Source organism: Cibotium barometz, chromosome 1 (genome assembly GCF_041138505.1).
Source record: "Cibotium barometz isolate CiBa-2024 chromosome 1, ASM4113850v1, whole genome shotgun sequence".
Taxonomy (NCBI): domain Eukaryota; kingdom Viridiplantae; phylum Streptophyta; class Polypodiopsida; order Cyatheales; family Cibotiaceae; genus Cibotium; species Cibotium barometz.
The window spans coordinates 973,689-991,073 of NC_141046.1; the positions used below are offsets into that span (position 1 = coordinate 973,689).

General features: G+C 41.1%; 1 protein-coding gene across 1 annotated transcript; it reads left to right on the top strand.

Annotated features, from left to right (window-relative positions):
* The first annotated feature begins 13,413 nt into the window (after window positions 1–13,413).
* On the top strand, window positions 13,414–15,816 carry LOC147641498 (transcription factor ILR3-like). Its single transcript, XM_086783307.1, has 5 exons — window positions 13,414–13,881; window positions 14,388–14,453; window positions 14,612–14,689; window positions 15,084–15,246; window positions 15,334–15,816. The coding sequence occupies exons 1-5, from the start codon at window positions 13,772–13,774 to the stop codon at window positions 15,613–15,615; spliced, it is 699 nt and encodes a 232-aa protein (XP_086639433.1). The 5' UTR covers window positions 13,414–13,771; the 3' UTR covers window positions 15,616–15,816.
* Window positions 15,817–17,385: the final 1,569 nt, after the last annotated feature.

Below are 17,385 nucleotides of genomic sequence, written 5' to 3' on the forward strand. Positions count from 1 at the left end.
CTCATTAGGGTTGGCTAAGTGCACATCTCCGAACTCAACCCTTACATGTTGTTTCTCTTCTTCTCTCCCTCTCTAGTGTGTGCAGTATGTTAGGATTAACATCTTCAGCGCCGCTGATGAGGAGTGCATTTAGCTTAGGGTCCTCCACTTAGTTCATTTGCTAGAGTCCTCATTTGGCCTAGTTGGAGTGCAAATCCACCAGTTGTTTGCTTGTTTTTGCTTGTTTGATGGTGATTTCATGGAGCTATGGAGGTCAACCGGAGCATTGGATCATTGAGGACTTCACGAAGAAAGTAAGTGTTTAATCTTTGCCCTTGACATTCATGCAAATTTTTGATTTTTTGTTCTTCTTTCATTAAGTTTGCACCATAGCCTAATTAGAAAATAAATCTTACTTAGGTTGGTTTCTTTAAGCATTGTAGGCATCAATAGATAGCTTGAGACTAGCTCTAACTCTCTATTAAATAAAAAATCCCAAAAAAACATTGGAAAGATACCTGAAATTGCAAGAATCTAAGGAGAAAACAAGGCAAAAATCTCATTCTGCAAACTTTTTTGAGAAGCGAATGGACGTTCCTTTCATAGGCCACGACCGTGGCGAATGTACCATGCCCATTCCATTCTCTCTAGCCAAATCTTGAGAAATCTCCAGCCTTGAATGTGGTTAGCATTAAAAAAAGAATATTTACATTACGTGGGCATAAAGTGTATTTAACTAAGGGGGCACAACTGCACTATCAGGGAATATTGTAGGTGTCAATCAGACCTGTAGCCTTAAATTCTCTGAAAACTCTCTGAAATCTGATAGTGCCACAGTCGTTCCATTTCTGCCATGGCGTTCCTTCCCAAAATGTACACCCGTTTCCAAAGTATTCATCTTTTTTGCCACATCCGTGTCATTCTCTTTTCCCCAGAAAGCATATGGCCATTCCACTTGTGCCACGCCTGGACCAAAAGTCCTGTCTAAAGCATATGCCCATGGTGGCAAACTTGCCACTCCCATACCATTCACCTGCCATGCTCGTACCTTCTCTACCCAAAATCACACGCATGTTCCTTCTTAAAGCCACACCCGTGTTCTTCACGAAGTGTATGCCCCTGCCATCTACTCCCTAAGAAGAGTATGCTCGTTCCCTTCTAAAGCATACGCCCGTACCATCCCAAAGCATACGGCCACACCATTCCCAAAAAAAAAAGATTGTTTATAGGGGGTTCTGCATGGTAGTTCCACACTTTCATACACCTACATTTGGGTAAATTGGTGTGAAACAAAACTCTTTTTGATGACGTAAACTCTCCTAAGGCTCCCTCACTCAATCATACGGTCAGACCCATCAGTCAATGGATTTGAGGACAACTTCAAGGGAACACATTCTCGAGAACTCCATGAGGGTACATCAGAAGCCTCATTCAAGACCACTAGCATAAAATCTGATGGAAAGAGCAAGGAGTCCACATCTCTGGACAGTAAGTTGAACAGTTGGCCCTGCAGCATATGACCCAAGAGTTGATCTGTCGAGCTAACCATACCATCATGGAGTGTCCACATTTTTAGCCTCGACCCACCCTCTATTGCACATATTGCCCAAGGTGGGGCAATCACAAAGTCACAAAACGACTATCAGGAGAGGGCTGCTCAAGCTCGCGCTCTACCTTAACCCTTGCCCGCAAACCCAAGGCAACCGTGCTGGCTTTGCCACAGCACCAAATCTCCATAATACACCTCAACTAGGCCAAGAAGTGGCCCAAAGAGGAATTCTTAGGGTACCTGAAATTCCCTTATCACCGTTGGTTCTCCCACCTCAACCCCCATTGTCGGCGAATCACACTAGTTCGTCAGCTAACCCTGACGGAAATCTTTGAAGAACCCTTTCAGCCAACTAGTCCACCCTCTCAAATTCTAAGCCAATATGTGATGAAGGGTGACCAAATGTACCCAGTGTACTTAGTTGCCCGAATGCCATAGGGCCGAGACATGAATACAATGGCAAAATGACCACCTATGCAATGATATCATTATGTCGGACCTCAGTGAGTGGATGAGTGTCCTATCAAGAAAGGGATGGCAACTACCTCTGTAGGTGCTCCCACATTAACCCCTTAAGAAAGAAACCACACAGATCAACAAGGGAGAGAGCTGGGTAGTTATCAAAAGTGGTTCGAAAGATGGCACGACAACACATGCATCAACCTCTTCGTCAAAAGAGGAAGATCTGCTACGCTCAGCAGCCCAAGCTAGGGAACTGATTGACGAATATCCTAACCCCATAGAGGAGAAAGAAAGACTGTTGTTTGGTAGCCCAAGAATTGGTCAGGGACTGCCAAGCACAAATAGAAGACGAGCCTCCTACTGCCTACCTTGAGCCATGTCCGTCGTCGGTCCCCAACATGAGACCCGCTGAAGAAGCTCAGGTATGTTCTAGAGAGCTCCCAAACCAGTCACCCCCACATAGGCCAACATAAGTAGTAGGTCCCACTGTAGCAGCTATCCCCCACCACCAGGGAAACCGGGTAGCCTAATATCTCAAAAATCTAGGGGATGACTATCTTAAAAGAACAAACATAGAAATCCCCATCCACATACCATATACACATAAGAGCTTAAGATTAAACCAAAGCGATCTTCCTCACGGAACAACCTCCACTCCTTAGAGACATTGCTGGTCTCTCTTCCTTCCTCTCTTATCTGATCCAAATCCCTACTGGCACCTTGCTTCAAGGTAGCCCAAGCTTATGGAAAGATCTGAAAGATTGGATGGAGGGATGCCTTGGGGCAGGCATGCAAGAATCCATGGAGCTAGATAGCTCTAATGAGTCATAGAAAGATGAACTTGTTGTACCCCACAAAATCACTAGTACCCCCACAAAATCACTAGTACCCCACAGTTCGAGTAAATAAGCTTGGGCAATACTTTGAAGGCAACAAACTCAATGCGGCTTTGCCAATAACCTTCGATGGCCTCCAGGTCATAGCAATCCTGGATGGGAGAGCAAGAGTGAGCCTTGTTACAAAACAATGTTGGGAAAAATGGGGAGCACCCGCCAACATTACTAGTCAAAATCGTTGACGGAGCCACAGCTATACCTAATGGTCTACTAAAGGATTTGAAAATAGAGATCCTTGGAGAAAGGCAAAACTCAAATGAGACTAATGGGATTGTCCCTTTTCATATTTCATAAACTGTCTTATATACAAGAGCTCTTAGTTTATAATGGTCAGTCGACCATTTACAATTGGGGGCCCAAAACTTGTCTTCCTAGGTCTATGTACAACACTTTCCTATGACCGGTATTACACAGCCGTCCTATGTCTCTTTTATCATTAAGTGCTTTATGCAGTTATAAAAGATAAGTTACAATGAGTGTAGCCACGCTTGAAAAGTAATGTTAACCAGAGTGGTTAACATATGTCTTCTAGGATTACCCTCTCCATTGAACTTGTGTGTGAGCTTCGTGATTTGTGCAACCTTTCCAGAGCTACTCCGTTCGTTATCCCTCATGATTGGTCCTATACTCAGCTAGCTCTCCCCAATGCTTGTACAAAGGCTACTGGGTCAGTTGGGAGGGTTGTTGTTGGAGGTATTGGTACATTAGGGGCAACATATGGTACAAAGGGTGCTGCATGCAGGCGTGATGGTATGAATCTCGAAGGAGTAACATGAGTCTGATAGGTGGGGGATTGTATAACATATGAGGCAGGGGCACCACTGGTCCAATCATTCATTGCTCTCGATTGCATTAGAAAAGTAGAGGAAGATGCAAGGAATCACATATATTGGGAGAAGGTTCCTCCCTCTATGGCCCTATTACATGAGATGGATGTGTTAACTAGGCCTAGAGCCATTGTTGACTGCTAGTACAACTGTAGTTGTCATAGTTGCGATCAAGGGCATGAAACTAATAGGCAATCTTGCATGGATGGTCACACAGGTGGTGCCATTATGAGTACCCATTACCACCAAGTCTGGAATCGTGCTAACAACATCGTGGGTTGGTACCTCTCTTCTATAGTCTCAGAATGTAAAGTTTGTGCTTGTAGATTCTTGGAGTTCTGTGTAACCTAGAGGAACAATAGCAGCAAGTCAGGGGCTTGGTTCATCGTGTAGCCGGGTGATAGTACAAAAGTAGGATCCATTGGGCTCACACGAGGTGTAACCATTTTGCTCATTATGGGCATTCTTGCTTTGGACATCCCGACTTGCGCCATAGGTCTTTGGATTCTTTCATGTTCAATGATCCTATGTATGTAATCACACAGATGCCCTGCAATCGTTCCTCCTCTGTTGTGGTCCCAGATATTGACTAGACAATCCCTCCCCAACTAACACTTTAAGCTTGGGCTATGGCGAAATCCACAAGAGTCTCTGTTGATGCATCATACTCCCAATCATTTGTGATGAGAAGACGTTGATCCAAGATTTGCAAGCCTAGCTCTTTCCTCAAGGTAGCAATGTTATTGCCTGGGCCAAGACTGTCGGGTACTACTAGCGCAGTCCCAAATTAGGACTTGTTTTAGGCATACTGAGTTTCTTGGGCTACTAATTGTTGCTGTGCCAATTGCGAAGTCTCTTCTTCCTTTACTTTAACAGCTTGGATTAATGCCTCTACTTCCTACACTTCTTCTAATATTCTACCATCATGCATAAGCACTTGTGTTGGGGGTGGTTTAATGGTCACAGTTGCAAGTCAAACAGGAGTCGTATGGATAGGGATATCAATGTGAACACTCTCTACTTGTAAACAACGATGGATAGGGATATCAATGTGAACGCTCCCTGCTTGTAACGACGACGAGACTACACTTGGTTTCTCACTAGAGTTTATCTCAACTTATTCATCATATGGTATGTATATAGTAAGATTTGGTTCAAAGGTAGCGGTTGAGGCCGAACCTCTAAAAAGACTGGTGAGGCGGCCTGGTTAGGGTTCTCACTTCTTGGGATTGGGGATCCTTTCATTAACTCAAAGTCAAATGAAGTAGCACTAGCCCCTATTTTGTTGGTCCTTGTACAATGCTAAACTAGGTTCTGATCGAAGGTCCTGAATAGCGTACATTGTACACACTATTTAGCCCAACGGCCATGCTCTCGTCTAATTATGCCTCTAATACACGCCCAAATCGTAGGTGTATATGAGTATGCTTTGATCAAGAAAGATGCTTGTAAAAACGTATCTCGTGGAGCTATAACCTTTGAATTTTTTATTTTGTGATTGGGCCACGTTTTTTCGCAGGAATTTAAAACCCTAGTGGGTTGGAAAACTAAGGTCTGTAAAATCCTATTCGGATTCTTTCTCATGACTCAATGCACGTTGATATCTAACATTCTCGATCATTTATTTATGTGAGAGTTGGTCAGTTGGTTTTATGAAACCCTAAGTGATAATTTTATCGATTAGTTGGAAAATTTTAATCTTTTACCCTTTTTCTTGTAATGTTTTACTTGTTCCCTTTTTCTCTTTCCCCTAATTGTGTTGTTTTATTATTATTTTTTGTTTTTTCTTATTTTTTAAAATAACTAAAATAAATAAATAAATAAATATTCAAATGGTTACAAGATGTAAAAATAAAAAATAAAAAATCGAGAAATAAAAGAAAAATAAAGACCCAATTCAAAAATCAAAAGGCACCACTAAAAAATGCAAAAAAGAGAAATCAAAGGAAAACATTTTTTTGTTTTGTGATAATTTATCCTTTTTAATATATATATATATATACATAGTAATAAATTTTTTCCTCCTTTTTTAATATATACATGTTTAGAGCACAAATGTTTTAGCACAAACAAGGTTTGGCTACATAGATATGCCAATTTGCACTAGGTCACCTAATGCCTGCCTGGTGGTTCTATACATGGGGGTGTGTTTGCTGCCCCTCGAGGGGCAGAAGCCCCTTGTTGCCTCTCAGTGCAATTTTGCTGGGCTGGGTGAGGGATAGCATCCGCGCGGGGTGTAAGGACAATGCCCCAACAATTTTTGTCAAAAAAAGAGCCTTTGTTGTATTGTATATTTTATGCAATTTTACCCTCCATTGGTTCAATTTTTTTTTTTTAACATGAGCATAGGAAACTTACTTGGCCAATGTAAGGGATGAAATTTGAAACCTTCAAAAACCCTTAAAGAGAAGACCATTTAAAAATTGGGTTTCTAGTGAAGGCCAATAAGAGCGTCGTCCCGCGTGGTAGCTAAGGCACATACACCACTTAGAAAGTGCTCTAAATTCACGGTCTCACGTCTAAATTTCCCCAAATGTTCACCATGTTCATCATTAGCGTTGCCAGTGATACTTTACGGGCTTTTTGGACTTTGCCATTGGTCTACAGATCAAGTCTTTCTGAATCTGCTCTGCGAAGGACATCGACATGGTTGGTAACCTGCTACAGCAGGTAAACCCTGCCTGTAAGTTCTCTGGATCTCTCTCCAACACTGGATGACTTTTAAGAAAGAACCTTCACTCTTGCTACTATTTTCCTGTGTAGCTACTATGCTGGCACGGGAAGGGACTCTAATATAAAAATAAAATCAACTCGATTGCACAAAAGCCTTCGAAGAAGCACAGGTGGCGCAATGCAAAATAAAGGAGGAGATAACATAGGTGTGGTCATTGTTAGCCTAGGTGGTGCAAGCCTGCTGAACATGGAGTGTGAAACCCACCTACATCCCACATTCCATTCTAGAGAGTAGGTAGAGAAATTCCCAGCAACCGTTCCCACGCCCATTAGGTTCCCAATTCACCAATCGAATTCACAATTGCATACAAATAACCTTGATTAATGAGCACAACTTAGCATCATCAAGAGAACCATGTGCACTATACAATTGCAAAATTGAAGCTCCTTGGTGCTTAAAAGCACAAATTGAATGGACTTTTCTGTTTTTTTTTCCGGCAAAATTAAATAGAAAAACACAACAAAATGAACAAATTGATGTAAAATCAACAAGAAATCAATAAGACAAAGCAAGAGTAGAGGAGCTCTCAAGATTGAGCTCAATTGTAGATTGTATTGCAAAAAGTGCCTTTCCACACCCTTAAAGTCACTTATATACATACGGGCTTTGCCCGGCCCACCGCCCACACTTATGGGGTGCCCCTAACCTTTTCTCATCTTGTATACAAGCCTTATATGGCCGGCTTCCATTACAAAAGTGGGTCCCTGGCCATATGAGGTGTGAATTACCTAATCTAGGGTGGGGATTACATCATATGTATGGAAAAGGAGTAACAAAAACCTTGCAAGGACTTGTCCTTTTCTATCTATAGTGCCCTAATGGCCTTGTCCTTTTCTATTTGGCCTTGTCCTTTTGTATCTGTACTAGTGACTTAATGGCCTTATCCTTTTCGTTGAAAATGGCTTAGTTGGATAGGTCATTACCCTACCTAGTTCAGTAGGAAACTATCATATCTCTCCTCTAAGTGCATTCTTTCCATGTCCTTGATGGTGGCCATGAGAGCATCTTAAGAGTTCACAGCTTCTACATATGTGTATTCCAAAGTTTAACTTACCCTTACAAAAGTGAGATTTGCCTTTCTGCATCTACCACATTTTGTGCATAGGTATGGTGAAGCTGGGATAGGTGGCTGTAAAATCCTAGATCAACTCAATACATTTGGCTTACATGTCTAGTTGTCCAATGGCAATCAAATCTTGGCTTAGAGAGCAATCGCATTGCTAGCCCCAACATCCCTACTAATAACAAAATCTTGGCTTAGAGAGCTTAGAGAGCTATCGCATTGCTAGCCCCAACATCCCTAATAACAAAATCTTGGCTTAGAGAGCTTAGAGAGCTATCGCATTGCTAGCCCCAACATCCCTAATAACAAAATTTGCAAACATTTTAGCATTGAGAGACAGTAGTGCCATGGGTTGTGGCATTTCGTGCACTCTTTTTTGATGCTCCATGCCCCAATGTGATGCTTATTGTGGCTGCCCTTATATACTAGTTTTTGTATGGGTGGCATTTCGTGCACTCTTTTTTGATGCTCCATGCCCCAGTGTGATGCTTATTGTGGCTGCCCTTATATACTAGTTTTTGTATGGGTGGCACTATTAGCAAGGCCTTCTGTTTCCTTTCCCTTACCCTCGCCTTTTGGTTGTGGTCGTAGATGTGGTTCTCTCTATCATGATGAAGTCCACACCTTGGAGGATGAGCTTCTACCTCTTACACCTTGACACTCGAGTCTTTTTTTTTGGGTTGTTCCTTGCTCTTCTCCTTTTACTTGGGCCTTCTTTTCTAGTGGGAAGCCTAATTCCTCTTCTCTTCTCCCTTGTGTTGCATGTATGAGGTTTGCCCCTTACAGGGTCTTTCCATTGGAGAGTGAGCAGCTGTTAACAGTGCCTCTAGCCCCGAGTAGATAATCCTTATTAAGAGTAGCCTATACCCGAATATTGCTGTTAACCCTTGTCAGAGACCCCTATGGCGTCGATGCTATAACCACTGTATCATCTTCACTACCTTTGGTCCACAGGCGCCGGAATGTACGAAATTCACAGGAAAACCATGTATTGTATATTTTAAATGTGCTCATTGCTTGTCTATGAAAGACATGCCACGTGATTAGTTTACTGAGAATAAATGCTTTAGACTAGGTGTTTGAACAAGCCTAAGCGACCTTGGGTACCCGCCTGAGAACCTATTTTTTAACTTTGGTTGGCCATGTATGAACATTATGGGCTAGGTATAAAGGCCAATTTGTAACTCTCATCACACCTCATTCTCTTGTATGCTCTTATATGAATACATTGTGTGCTCTTGCTCTCTACTCTTTCACCTTCTTGCTAGTGTAAGCTTGAGCTCTTGTGTGATCATCTATGCATGTGTGAGAGTGTGTGTGAGAGGCGAGAACGAGTGATGAGTGCAATTGAGCTATGAGGCATTTGCGAGGTGGCATGGAGGTTGAGCTTGCATGTGCTTCTTCTCGACATGATCTACGAGTCTCCAATGAGGATCGACCAAATGCAAGCATGTTCACGAGGTGAGTGACACACCCTACCGACTCTTATGTGCTACCTATGGTAGATTAGGTCCTGATTAGAGCTCTTGTGTGCTCTTGGGAGCGATACGTAAGTTCCCCAACCATGACACTTGGTTTGAGCCTCCATCAATTAGTTGGCCGCGCAAGGATCTCCCATAAATGGCACCACTGCTGAGGAATAGCATGTTCACGAGGTGAGTGACACACCCTACCGACTCTTATGTGCTACCTATGGTAGATTAGGTCCTAATTAGAGCTCTTGTGTGCTCTTGGGAGCGATACATAAGTTCCCCAACCATGACACTTGGTTTGAGCCTCCATCAATTAGTTGGCCGCACGAGGATCTCCCATAAATGGCACCATTGTTGAGGAATAGCATGTTCGTCTAGCCACATTGCATCTTGAATGCATTGTGTTTGGCCTCTTTCCTTTGATTCACTAATGAGGCTACTAACGAGTTTGTAAAGGAGTTGGAAAAAACTAACAAACCCCTCGATGGAAATTTCATCTTTGTTTTGTCAAGCTCATGTTTAACTCTTGTTTTGTTTTGTTATTTCATGCTTAATTTTATCCCACTTTGTTAATTTTTGATTGGATATGTCTTTGTGTGTTCATGGATATGGAGTCTTGTGAGCTTGCTTGCATGCTTGCACGAGTCCTTGTGTGTGGTGCTGAGCACGAGTCCTTATGTGTTGAGAGCTTGTTTGCATGATCTATGCTTAAGAATATCTAGGTGTGAAGAGTGAGTGAGGGATTGAGAGTGAGACGGAGTGAATAGATAGAGAGCTTGCTAGCTTTACTTTCTTGTTGGATTGGATTACAAGGGTCCAAGCATTGGATTAATAGAGCTTGAGTGCTTGTTTAGATAGATTTGAGACCTTTTTTTTTTCTTCTTCTTCCTCCCCATCACAATGATGAGCAGTGTGGGCTCTCACGAATACTGCACCAGGCTATTGCAAGGCTAAGCTTGCACATGGCAAGGAGAGCTTGGTGCTATACCAAGATCCAAGAAATGCGCAAAACCTGGCTGCTCACACAACGCAACATCAGATTTGGAAAAATAAACCAATACATTCTTCCATAAAAACTCCCCATTTAGATGGATTCCATTTAATTATTATTATACTAAAAGGTGGCATGAAATAATGAAGAAAACTATAATATGAGAAAAACTCCACCTCTGATTTAGGTTCGGGTTTCGATTAGTTTGGATTTGGTCTCAAACTCAGAACATAGATCAAACTTTGGGTCAACATAATTGTACAAGCTCCCTCTAAAAGTTGTCTGTTCCCACCACCTCTGTAATATCCACTTGTGAATTGTTTCTTCATGATTACATGAGATGTACATTACAAAGACGAAAGTGGTTATAACTCCTCTAGGCCTAGGCATGCAACTATTCACTCATTGCTTTGCATCCCTTGGCATCCCCCATTTGGCTCCTAAGGTTAATATAAAGACTATAAGGAAATGCCCATCAACACTTAAAGTGTTCGTGCAAAAACTGCCATAAACAAATAGAGACAAAGATTGATTGCCATTGGAAGTTCATTCATTCATTTGTTGTTTCACAATTACATGTCCATTAAAAGGATGAAAGTGGTTATAACTCCTCTATGCCCATGCATGCAACTATTCACTCACATTGATTTGCATCCCTTCGCATCCCCTATTTGGCTCCTAAGGTTAATACAAAGACTATAAGGAAATGCCCCATCAACAATTTAAACTTATATTGGTAGTATCCTTGGCTTTTTTTAAAGTTGTGACTAAGGTCTCTCTCCTTCTCCTTCTCCTTCTCCTTATCCTTCTTCTTTATTTTACAATATATGATCCTCTACTAAGGTCTCTCTCCTTCTCCTTATCCTTCTTCTTTATTTTACAATATATGATCCTCTACTTTGTCAACTCTTCTTACACCTCTCCGTAATCCTTTTGTGGACCAAAAAAGAATGACCTTAAGTAATGTAGCCTTTTCCCACACAATTATATTCACTTATTTGGCTTCTTTTGTGACTATTTTTATTGACTCATGGTGCCAGGATCAAGTGTAGCAAGAAGCCCTCCTTCCCATCCTCACAAGCCATACTAGACCATAATTCATCATCTTTTGATGAATTCATAAGCCATTCTAGAACATAATTCATCATATTTTGATCATCTTTTACATGATATATATCTTGTTGGGTCCACCCCTCCATTTATTTTGACCATAAATTTGGAAATTGAGTGAGCTCGAGCACTCTTAGTATCCGACAACTACTAGAGTCGATGCACTCAAGATAAGATCTTACTAGTGTGGTAGAATGTAAAGAACAAACATGAATCACATCATATAGATTTTATTACATACAATTATTTGAATTAAGACATTGTGTTTCTCATCATAAAGAGGAATAACACGGCTCTCATGAAATCTTTTTAATACTTCATCAAGTCTACTTTGTGATTGTGGAGATCATCATAATTGATGGGGCAGTGAAAAAAGCGAAAAATAATCATATTATCTTTTTTAAAGCATGCAAACTTAGGGCATGGTAGTACCATCATTTATTCATGAAAATTTTAACTTTCCACATGCCTTCTTAGCATTTTAAAAAGCGCTACAAAGAAAACACTTGTTGATTGAGAAGCATGTAGAAGACCCACCTCAATGTTCTTCTTAGCTTATCGAGCATGCGGAAGACTCAACTTAATGTTCTTTTTTAGCTTCAGTGATTATAGGCCATCACCCTATGTTTTTGAAGTGGAATATTAGCCCATATCCCTATGAATATTCTCTCATACCCTCCATTTACTTGCTTAAGCTCTTAAACTTCCCTGGCTATGAACACGAAAATTACTGAAAATATGGCCACATTGCATCATCAAAGAGATTACAAAGTACAAGGTCTCTTTTCATATTTGGCTTTTAGAGGGCTTGCTTACAAGCCCCTTACCAATCGAATATATGATGCCAAGAATATATATTTTATTAATGATTATTTTGTGCAAAGGATAAGCATTTGAGAGTTGATGGTAAAAGACAAGATCTAGCATTCAAACTATAAATACAAGACATATAGTCCACTTCAATAGAATAAAAGCTACTGGAGACATGGTTCACAAAGTACTAACTAGAGGCACTTTGTGTCAACATTTTCACGCTTTTAAAAAGTGCAATCGCTTATCTAGATTCTCATCATAGCACATAAAGTTTGCAATGTTTCACACAAGCTTTTTAATCAATTGAGAACTTTTGTGCTGTTTGATGCTTTATAAAATCTATATTTAGTACATGTTAAAAATTCAATAACAAGCTTTGTCAAAAGAGATTATTTGAGTCATTATAGTCAATGAAAAATGTTGCAACACTTCCATAAACAATTCAAAAGTGATACAAAAAGATTTACAAGTGCACATTCATAAGTCGATGTGCAACCAATGAAAGAGAAGCAGAGGTCAAAATCTAAAGAGAAACCCCTTCCTCCTCCTCCTCGTCCTCCTCCCCCTAATCTCTCTCTCTCTCTCTCTCTCTCTCTCTCTCTCTCTCTATATATATATATATATATATATATATATATATATCTCTGCCCCCCCCAAACACGCACCCACACACCCACATCCACACATCACACACACATGCATGACGTTGGTGCTCTATATAAATTCATTTGCTAATACACTTAATTACTTTATGGTTTTGTTTTATTTAAGAAAAGACTTGGTAGTCCTCTTTACATAGCACAAGATTTGTTTTGTTGAAAAGGATCAAGATTTGTATGCAATAACCACAAGAAGTGATGTAAGATACCCACTTACAAATTCTAATATCCAACTAATTCTAATATCCAACTAACAAAGGACCTATTCTTACGCAAGGACAAAATTACCACAAGTGGCCCTTTAGTGATATTCTAAACAACCCTCCCACCGTTTGGCACATCAGAGTGTAGAAACATATGCTCTCAATGAATCAATGACACAATATCATGTGAAAAGTTAGGAACTTGAAATTCATAGTGTATTTTCCCACTTGAAATTGAAAATTCTTGATTGAAAATTGGCATTGCCTTTAATTTCAAGGAAATAAAACCATACATTTTAGCCTTGGCGTAAATGTATGGTTTTATTTCAAGGTGATTACTTAGAATTGGGAAGAAAGTGAAGGTACTTTTGCGTGAGGGAGATTGATATATATATTCGAACACACACACACACACACACACATACCCATGTCGTGTAGCCCTGATGACATCGAACCTGAGTCCTCTCGTCGGAACCCAACCGCTCTACCATCTCAACTACGTGCCCGTGGGCTAAAGTGAAGGTACTTTTAACTAAACCTCCTCAAAAAAATTGCGTTTTTTAAAGTTGAGTGTCCATATCTATCCTCAACAATAATTCATTTGGTTAGCTAAATCAAATGGTTCCCAATAATTCATTTAGTTAGCTAAAAATTAAGGGGGGACAGCGCTCATCGTCATCCGCGAGCATCCAGGGCTCCCATTCTCTGTAGAACTAGCGGCCCCTTTGAAGACACACACACACTCTCTCTCTCTATATATATATATTTGAGAGAGAGAGAGAGAGAGAGAGAGAGAGAGGGGTTCATGCCTACGCCCTTTTCGATCGAACTGAAGAAGCAACCGTGCAATTTGTGAGCCGATCAGCATGGAAATAGACGTCCTGCGTTTCTATCGGACATAGAAAATCCCTAGGTTGGGTGAAAACAAGAAAGCGAAGGAAATCCTGTGTTGTTGCGCAGCAAAGGAAACCCTAGTTTCAGCAGCAGAGGAATCCCCTAGAAGAAGAAGAAGAATGTCGTCCCCTCAGAGCAAATGGATGGCCTTCTTCGACAACAACGATCTGCTGGTGGACGATCCCAATGCCTTCTGCTGGTGCGGCATCAACGAGCAAGCGGACCTCAGGTCTCCCCACTGCCCCTGTTGAGAGAGAGAGAGAGAGAGAGAGAGAGAGAGAGAGAGAGTCTTATCTTCGCCATTGTAGAAAGTGACAATATAAGCTTGTTTTCCCCTCAATCTCCTGTTCTTTTGCGAGGGACTTAAAGTGCATACTATGATTGTTGATAGTATGTCAGAGTTTAAATACTGATTGATTTCTTATGGCGACAAAGGGATGCCTAAACAATGCGGCTGGTGTATGACCAGCTTCATGGAAAGATTTATGAGTTTGTTGTGTTTTTGTTTGGTCACTTTGAATTTCTCAGCAAAGTTGCAAGGTTGGATTAATGATCTCATTAGAATGACCACATAATTTTCTTGAGAAAGTAGGGGTCAAGTTAGATTGGGTTAGACTTGAAACAAAGGTCTTTCGGTTCTCATTCTATATTTTTCTTTTGCTGGCTGCTTAGATACTTTTCTTTCTGGTTCTTCTCAATGTTGATGTTACAATGGAAATCACTGGTGTCATGCAGTGTTGATAATAATAGCTCCTACAGAAAGGACATGGATGATGGCGAGAAGGCATGCTCAAAAAAGAGGTATTCTAACTTTACCTCAAACATCCACTTGAAGGCTGCCAGGTTTAAATGTCTACAAATGTTTTCCATGCTTTACTGTATGATATGCCGCCCCTTCGCAATGATTTCCTGCCAAAGGTTTACTGTAGTTTATTTGAATTTTGGTTATGCAATGTAAGGTTGCGGGACGAATTCAATTGTGGATCTGCCAGTAAAGCATGCCGAGAAAAGATGCGCAGGGATCGTCTAAATGACAGGTGCATAGACTGCAGTTGCACTTGCATTTTGAGAGTAGAATCTGATGGACTGCAATTGTACCTTCATTTGGTTTCCGCTCTTTTGTAGAGGTTTGCAAAATCACATCGATTAAGAGTCTAGCAAGTTTACATAAGGGAACTTTTGGGTGGAGGGAGGATTTTTGTGCAAATATGTTCACTTGATGCTTAAGGCCCATTGCTTTTGAGTCTTCTGTCTATCTTGCATGAAGTACCCTTTTGTCCCCATCGAGAATTATATGGCCCCTCCAACGGGGCTTGCAACCTGTGAATAGTGTCCCAAGAAGCACGCTTCAAGTCCAGATCTTGTTGTGGTGTGAGTATACCAGTCCAAACATGCTATCTAGTGGTGAGCTTAATTGATTGCTGTAAGCAGGTTCTTGGAGCTAAGCACTATTTTGGAGACAGGGAAACCACTTAAAACAGATAAAACAGTTATTCTTGCAGACGCCTTCCGTGCCTTAAATCAGTTGAAGACGGAAGCGCAGCAATTGAGGGACTCCAATGGAAAGCTTCGAGAGACGATCAAAGAGCTCAGGGTTTGTTTGTTTGCACATGCATGCCTTGTTTTAATTGACTCTGATTTGTGGAACCATTCATCAGGGTAAGTGGTGCTGTTCTTTCAGGTGGAGAAAAATGACCTCCGAGATGAGAAAGTAAGGCTGAAAGTGGAAAAGGAGAAGCTGGAACAGCAGCTAAAAATCATGAATATGCCTCCTGGGTATCTGCCGCACCCAGCAGGGCTGCATGCGGCCATGGCAGCCTTTACAGCACAAAATCAAGCTGCTGCCAACAAGGGCATGTCCATGCCTGGGTACCCAGGAACAGGAATGGGAATGTGGCAATGGATGCCTCCTGCCGCCCTTGACACTTCTCAAGATCACATGCTCCGTCCACCGGTTGCATAGACGATTCTGAATGCCTAGAGGATTCTTGCACTCTGCGCATTTGATTACACTATCTCCTGCTAAGGACTTGATAGACCTTGGGAGGAAAAGTGCCTGTTTGACTTGGGCAGGTGATAAAAGGACACCATGCCTGTTTAAATACTGGATCTATTATTTTGTCAGACAAATGTAGTGCCGTAAGGATATGTTGGCTATGATATTGTGCCTTTAGTGTTACTGTTTTTCCCGAGTTACAGTGCTAGAACTCCCATAGCAGCAGTGGATTTTAATGGTTTTCCTGGCATGGGAAAAATAGGACTTGGTATGAGATGGTAGGCACACCGAATATGCAAGTGAGCTAAACAATACAACTCTACTCCACTCAACAATAGAACACGAGAATCTTGCATGTGATCGAGGTGAGAAAAAATGAATAGACATGTAATATATACATATACAAACATATGCACATACATACACATACCCGTGCTCATACGTACAGACATAAACATACATGTATACATCGACACCTACATCTACATATACATGCACTAAATATATATATATATATATATGTATATATGCATACATATACATATACATATACATATACATATAAAAGGAACAAGTAACCACGAAACAATAGCTTAGCTCCAAAACATGTTTCTAATGATTCACGTAATCAGCCTAAAGGTGCAACTCAAAAATGTATACAAGGAAGAAATGGCATGCAACAAAATAATGGAATGTTGTTATGGCAGTAATCAACTTGCAAGGGTACACAATATCTTTATACACTTCGCCTAGAATGCTTTCACATCTCTCAACATGTGAGCATGTTGCAAGTATGGGAATAATTAGAGAGGGTATTTAATGTGGGTTGGCATTATGAAGTAAATGTTTAAATAAATGCATCATAGGGTATAGAGTAGGTAGGATCCTTAACTTGCTTGCAGCATGCGAACATGCTACAAATTTGGAAACAACTAGAGAGGGTGTTTAATGTGGATTGACATTATGAAGTAAATGTTTAAATGCATCCTAGGGTGTAGATTAGGTAGGATCGATAACCCGCTAGATAGTATTGCAAATTTTTGGTGAATATCGTTGAACATCTTTGTCTTTAAACCCTTTTTAATATCATAATCTATCTTAAATTATGTAATTGAGGCATGGAAATAACTATGCAATTCCATGTTTATTTGATGCAGTAAGATCACGAGAGTTGCTGGGTTTTTTTCGCAACGAAGTTGCTTTGCGAGAGCTGCTGCGCCTAAAAGAATTCAACCATCTCTCTCTCCTCTATGCCCGTTGCCTTGCCCAGAGACCCTCTCAGCCCCCCCCCCCCCCCCCCCCCTCCCTCAGGTGCATGGGCACCGAGTGGAGGGGAGTCCCTACTCTGCTTAGAGAACAGGGAACCTGCTCTGGGAATACTAAGTCCTCTCAGCCTGCTAAGAACACACAAGCTGCTTTTCAATAGTTCCTACAATGGCCCCCGGCCATGGATGGCAACAGAGAAGCCATGCTGAAGTATGAGCAGGTGTTAGAAGACTTTATGGACACCAAAAAACAGCTGGAAGATTCCAGAGCCCGAGTGGAAGAGCTAAATCTGATGTTGCTGCAGAAACAAGTCGAAGAAGAGGTTCAAATCAACAAGCAAGCTCCAGCAAAGGTAATGGACACATCAGGTAAACCCTCTTCCATTAATCCTATGGTTTGTCTTCCACCAGAACTGGTTCATTCGTTGGAAACTGATTACACAGCCCGTTGTTTAGTTGGGTTAATGTTCGG

Excerpts from the sequence above, each read along its gene's own strand:
- LOC147641498 (XM_086783307.1), top strand. The coding sequence starts at position 13,772 with ATGTCGTCCCCTCAGAGCAAATGGATGGCCTTCTTCGACAACAACGAT. Across the intron at positions 14,454-14,611 it reads AAGGCATGCTCAAAAAAGAG|GTTGCGGGACGAATTCAATT; the intron begins GTATTCTAACTT and ends ATGCAATGTAAG. Across the intron at positions 15,247-15,333 it reads AGACGATCAAAGAGCTCAGG|GTGGAGAAAAATGACCTCCG; the intron begins GTTTGTTTGTTT and ends CTGTTCTTTCAG.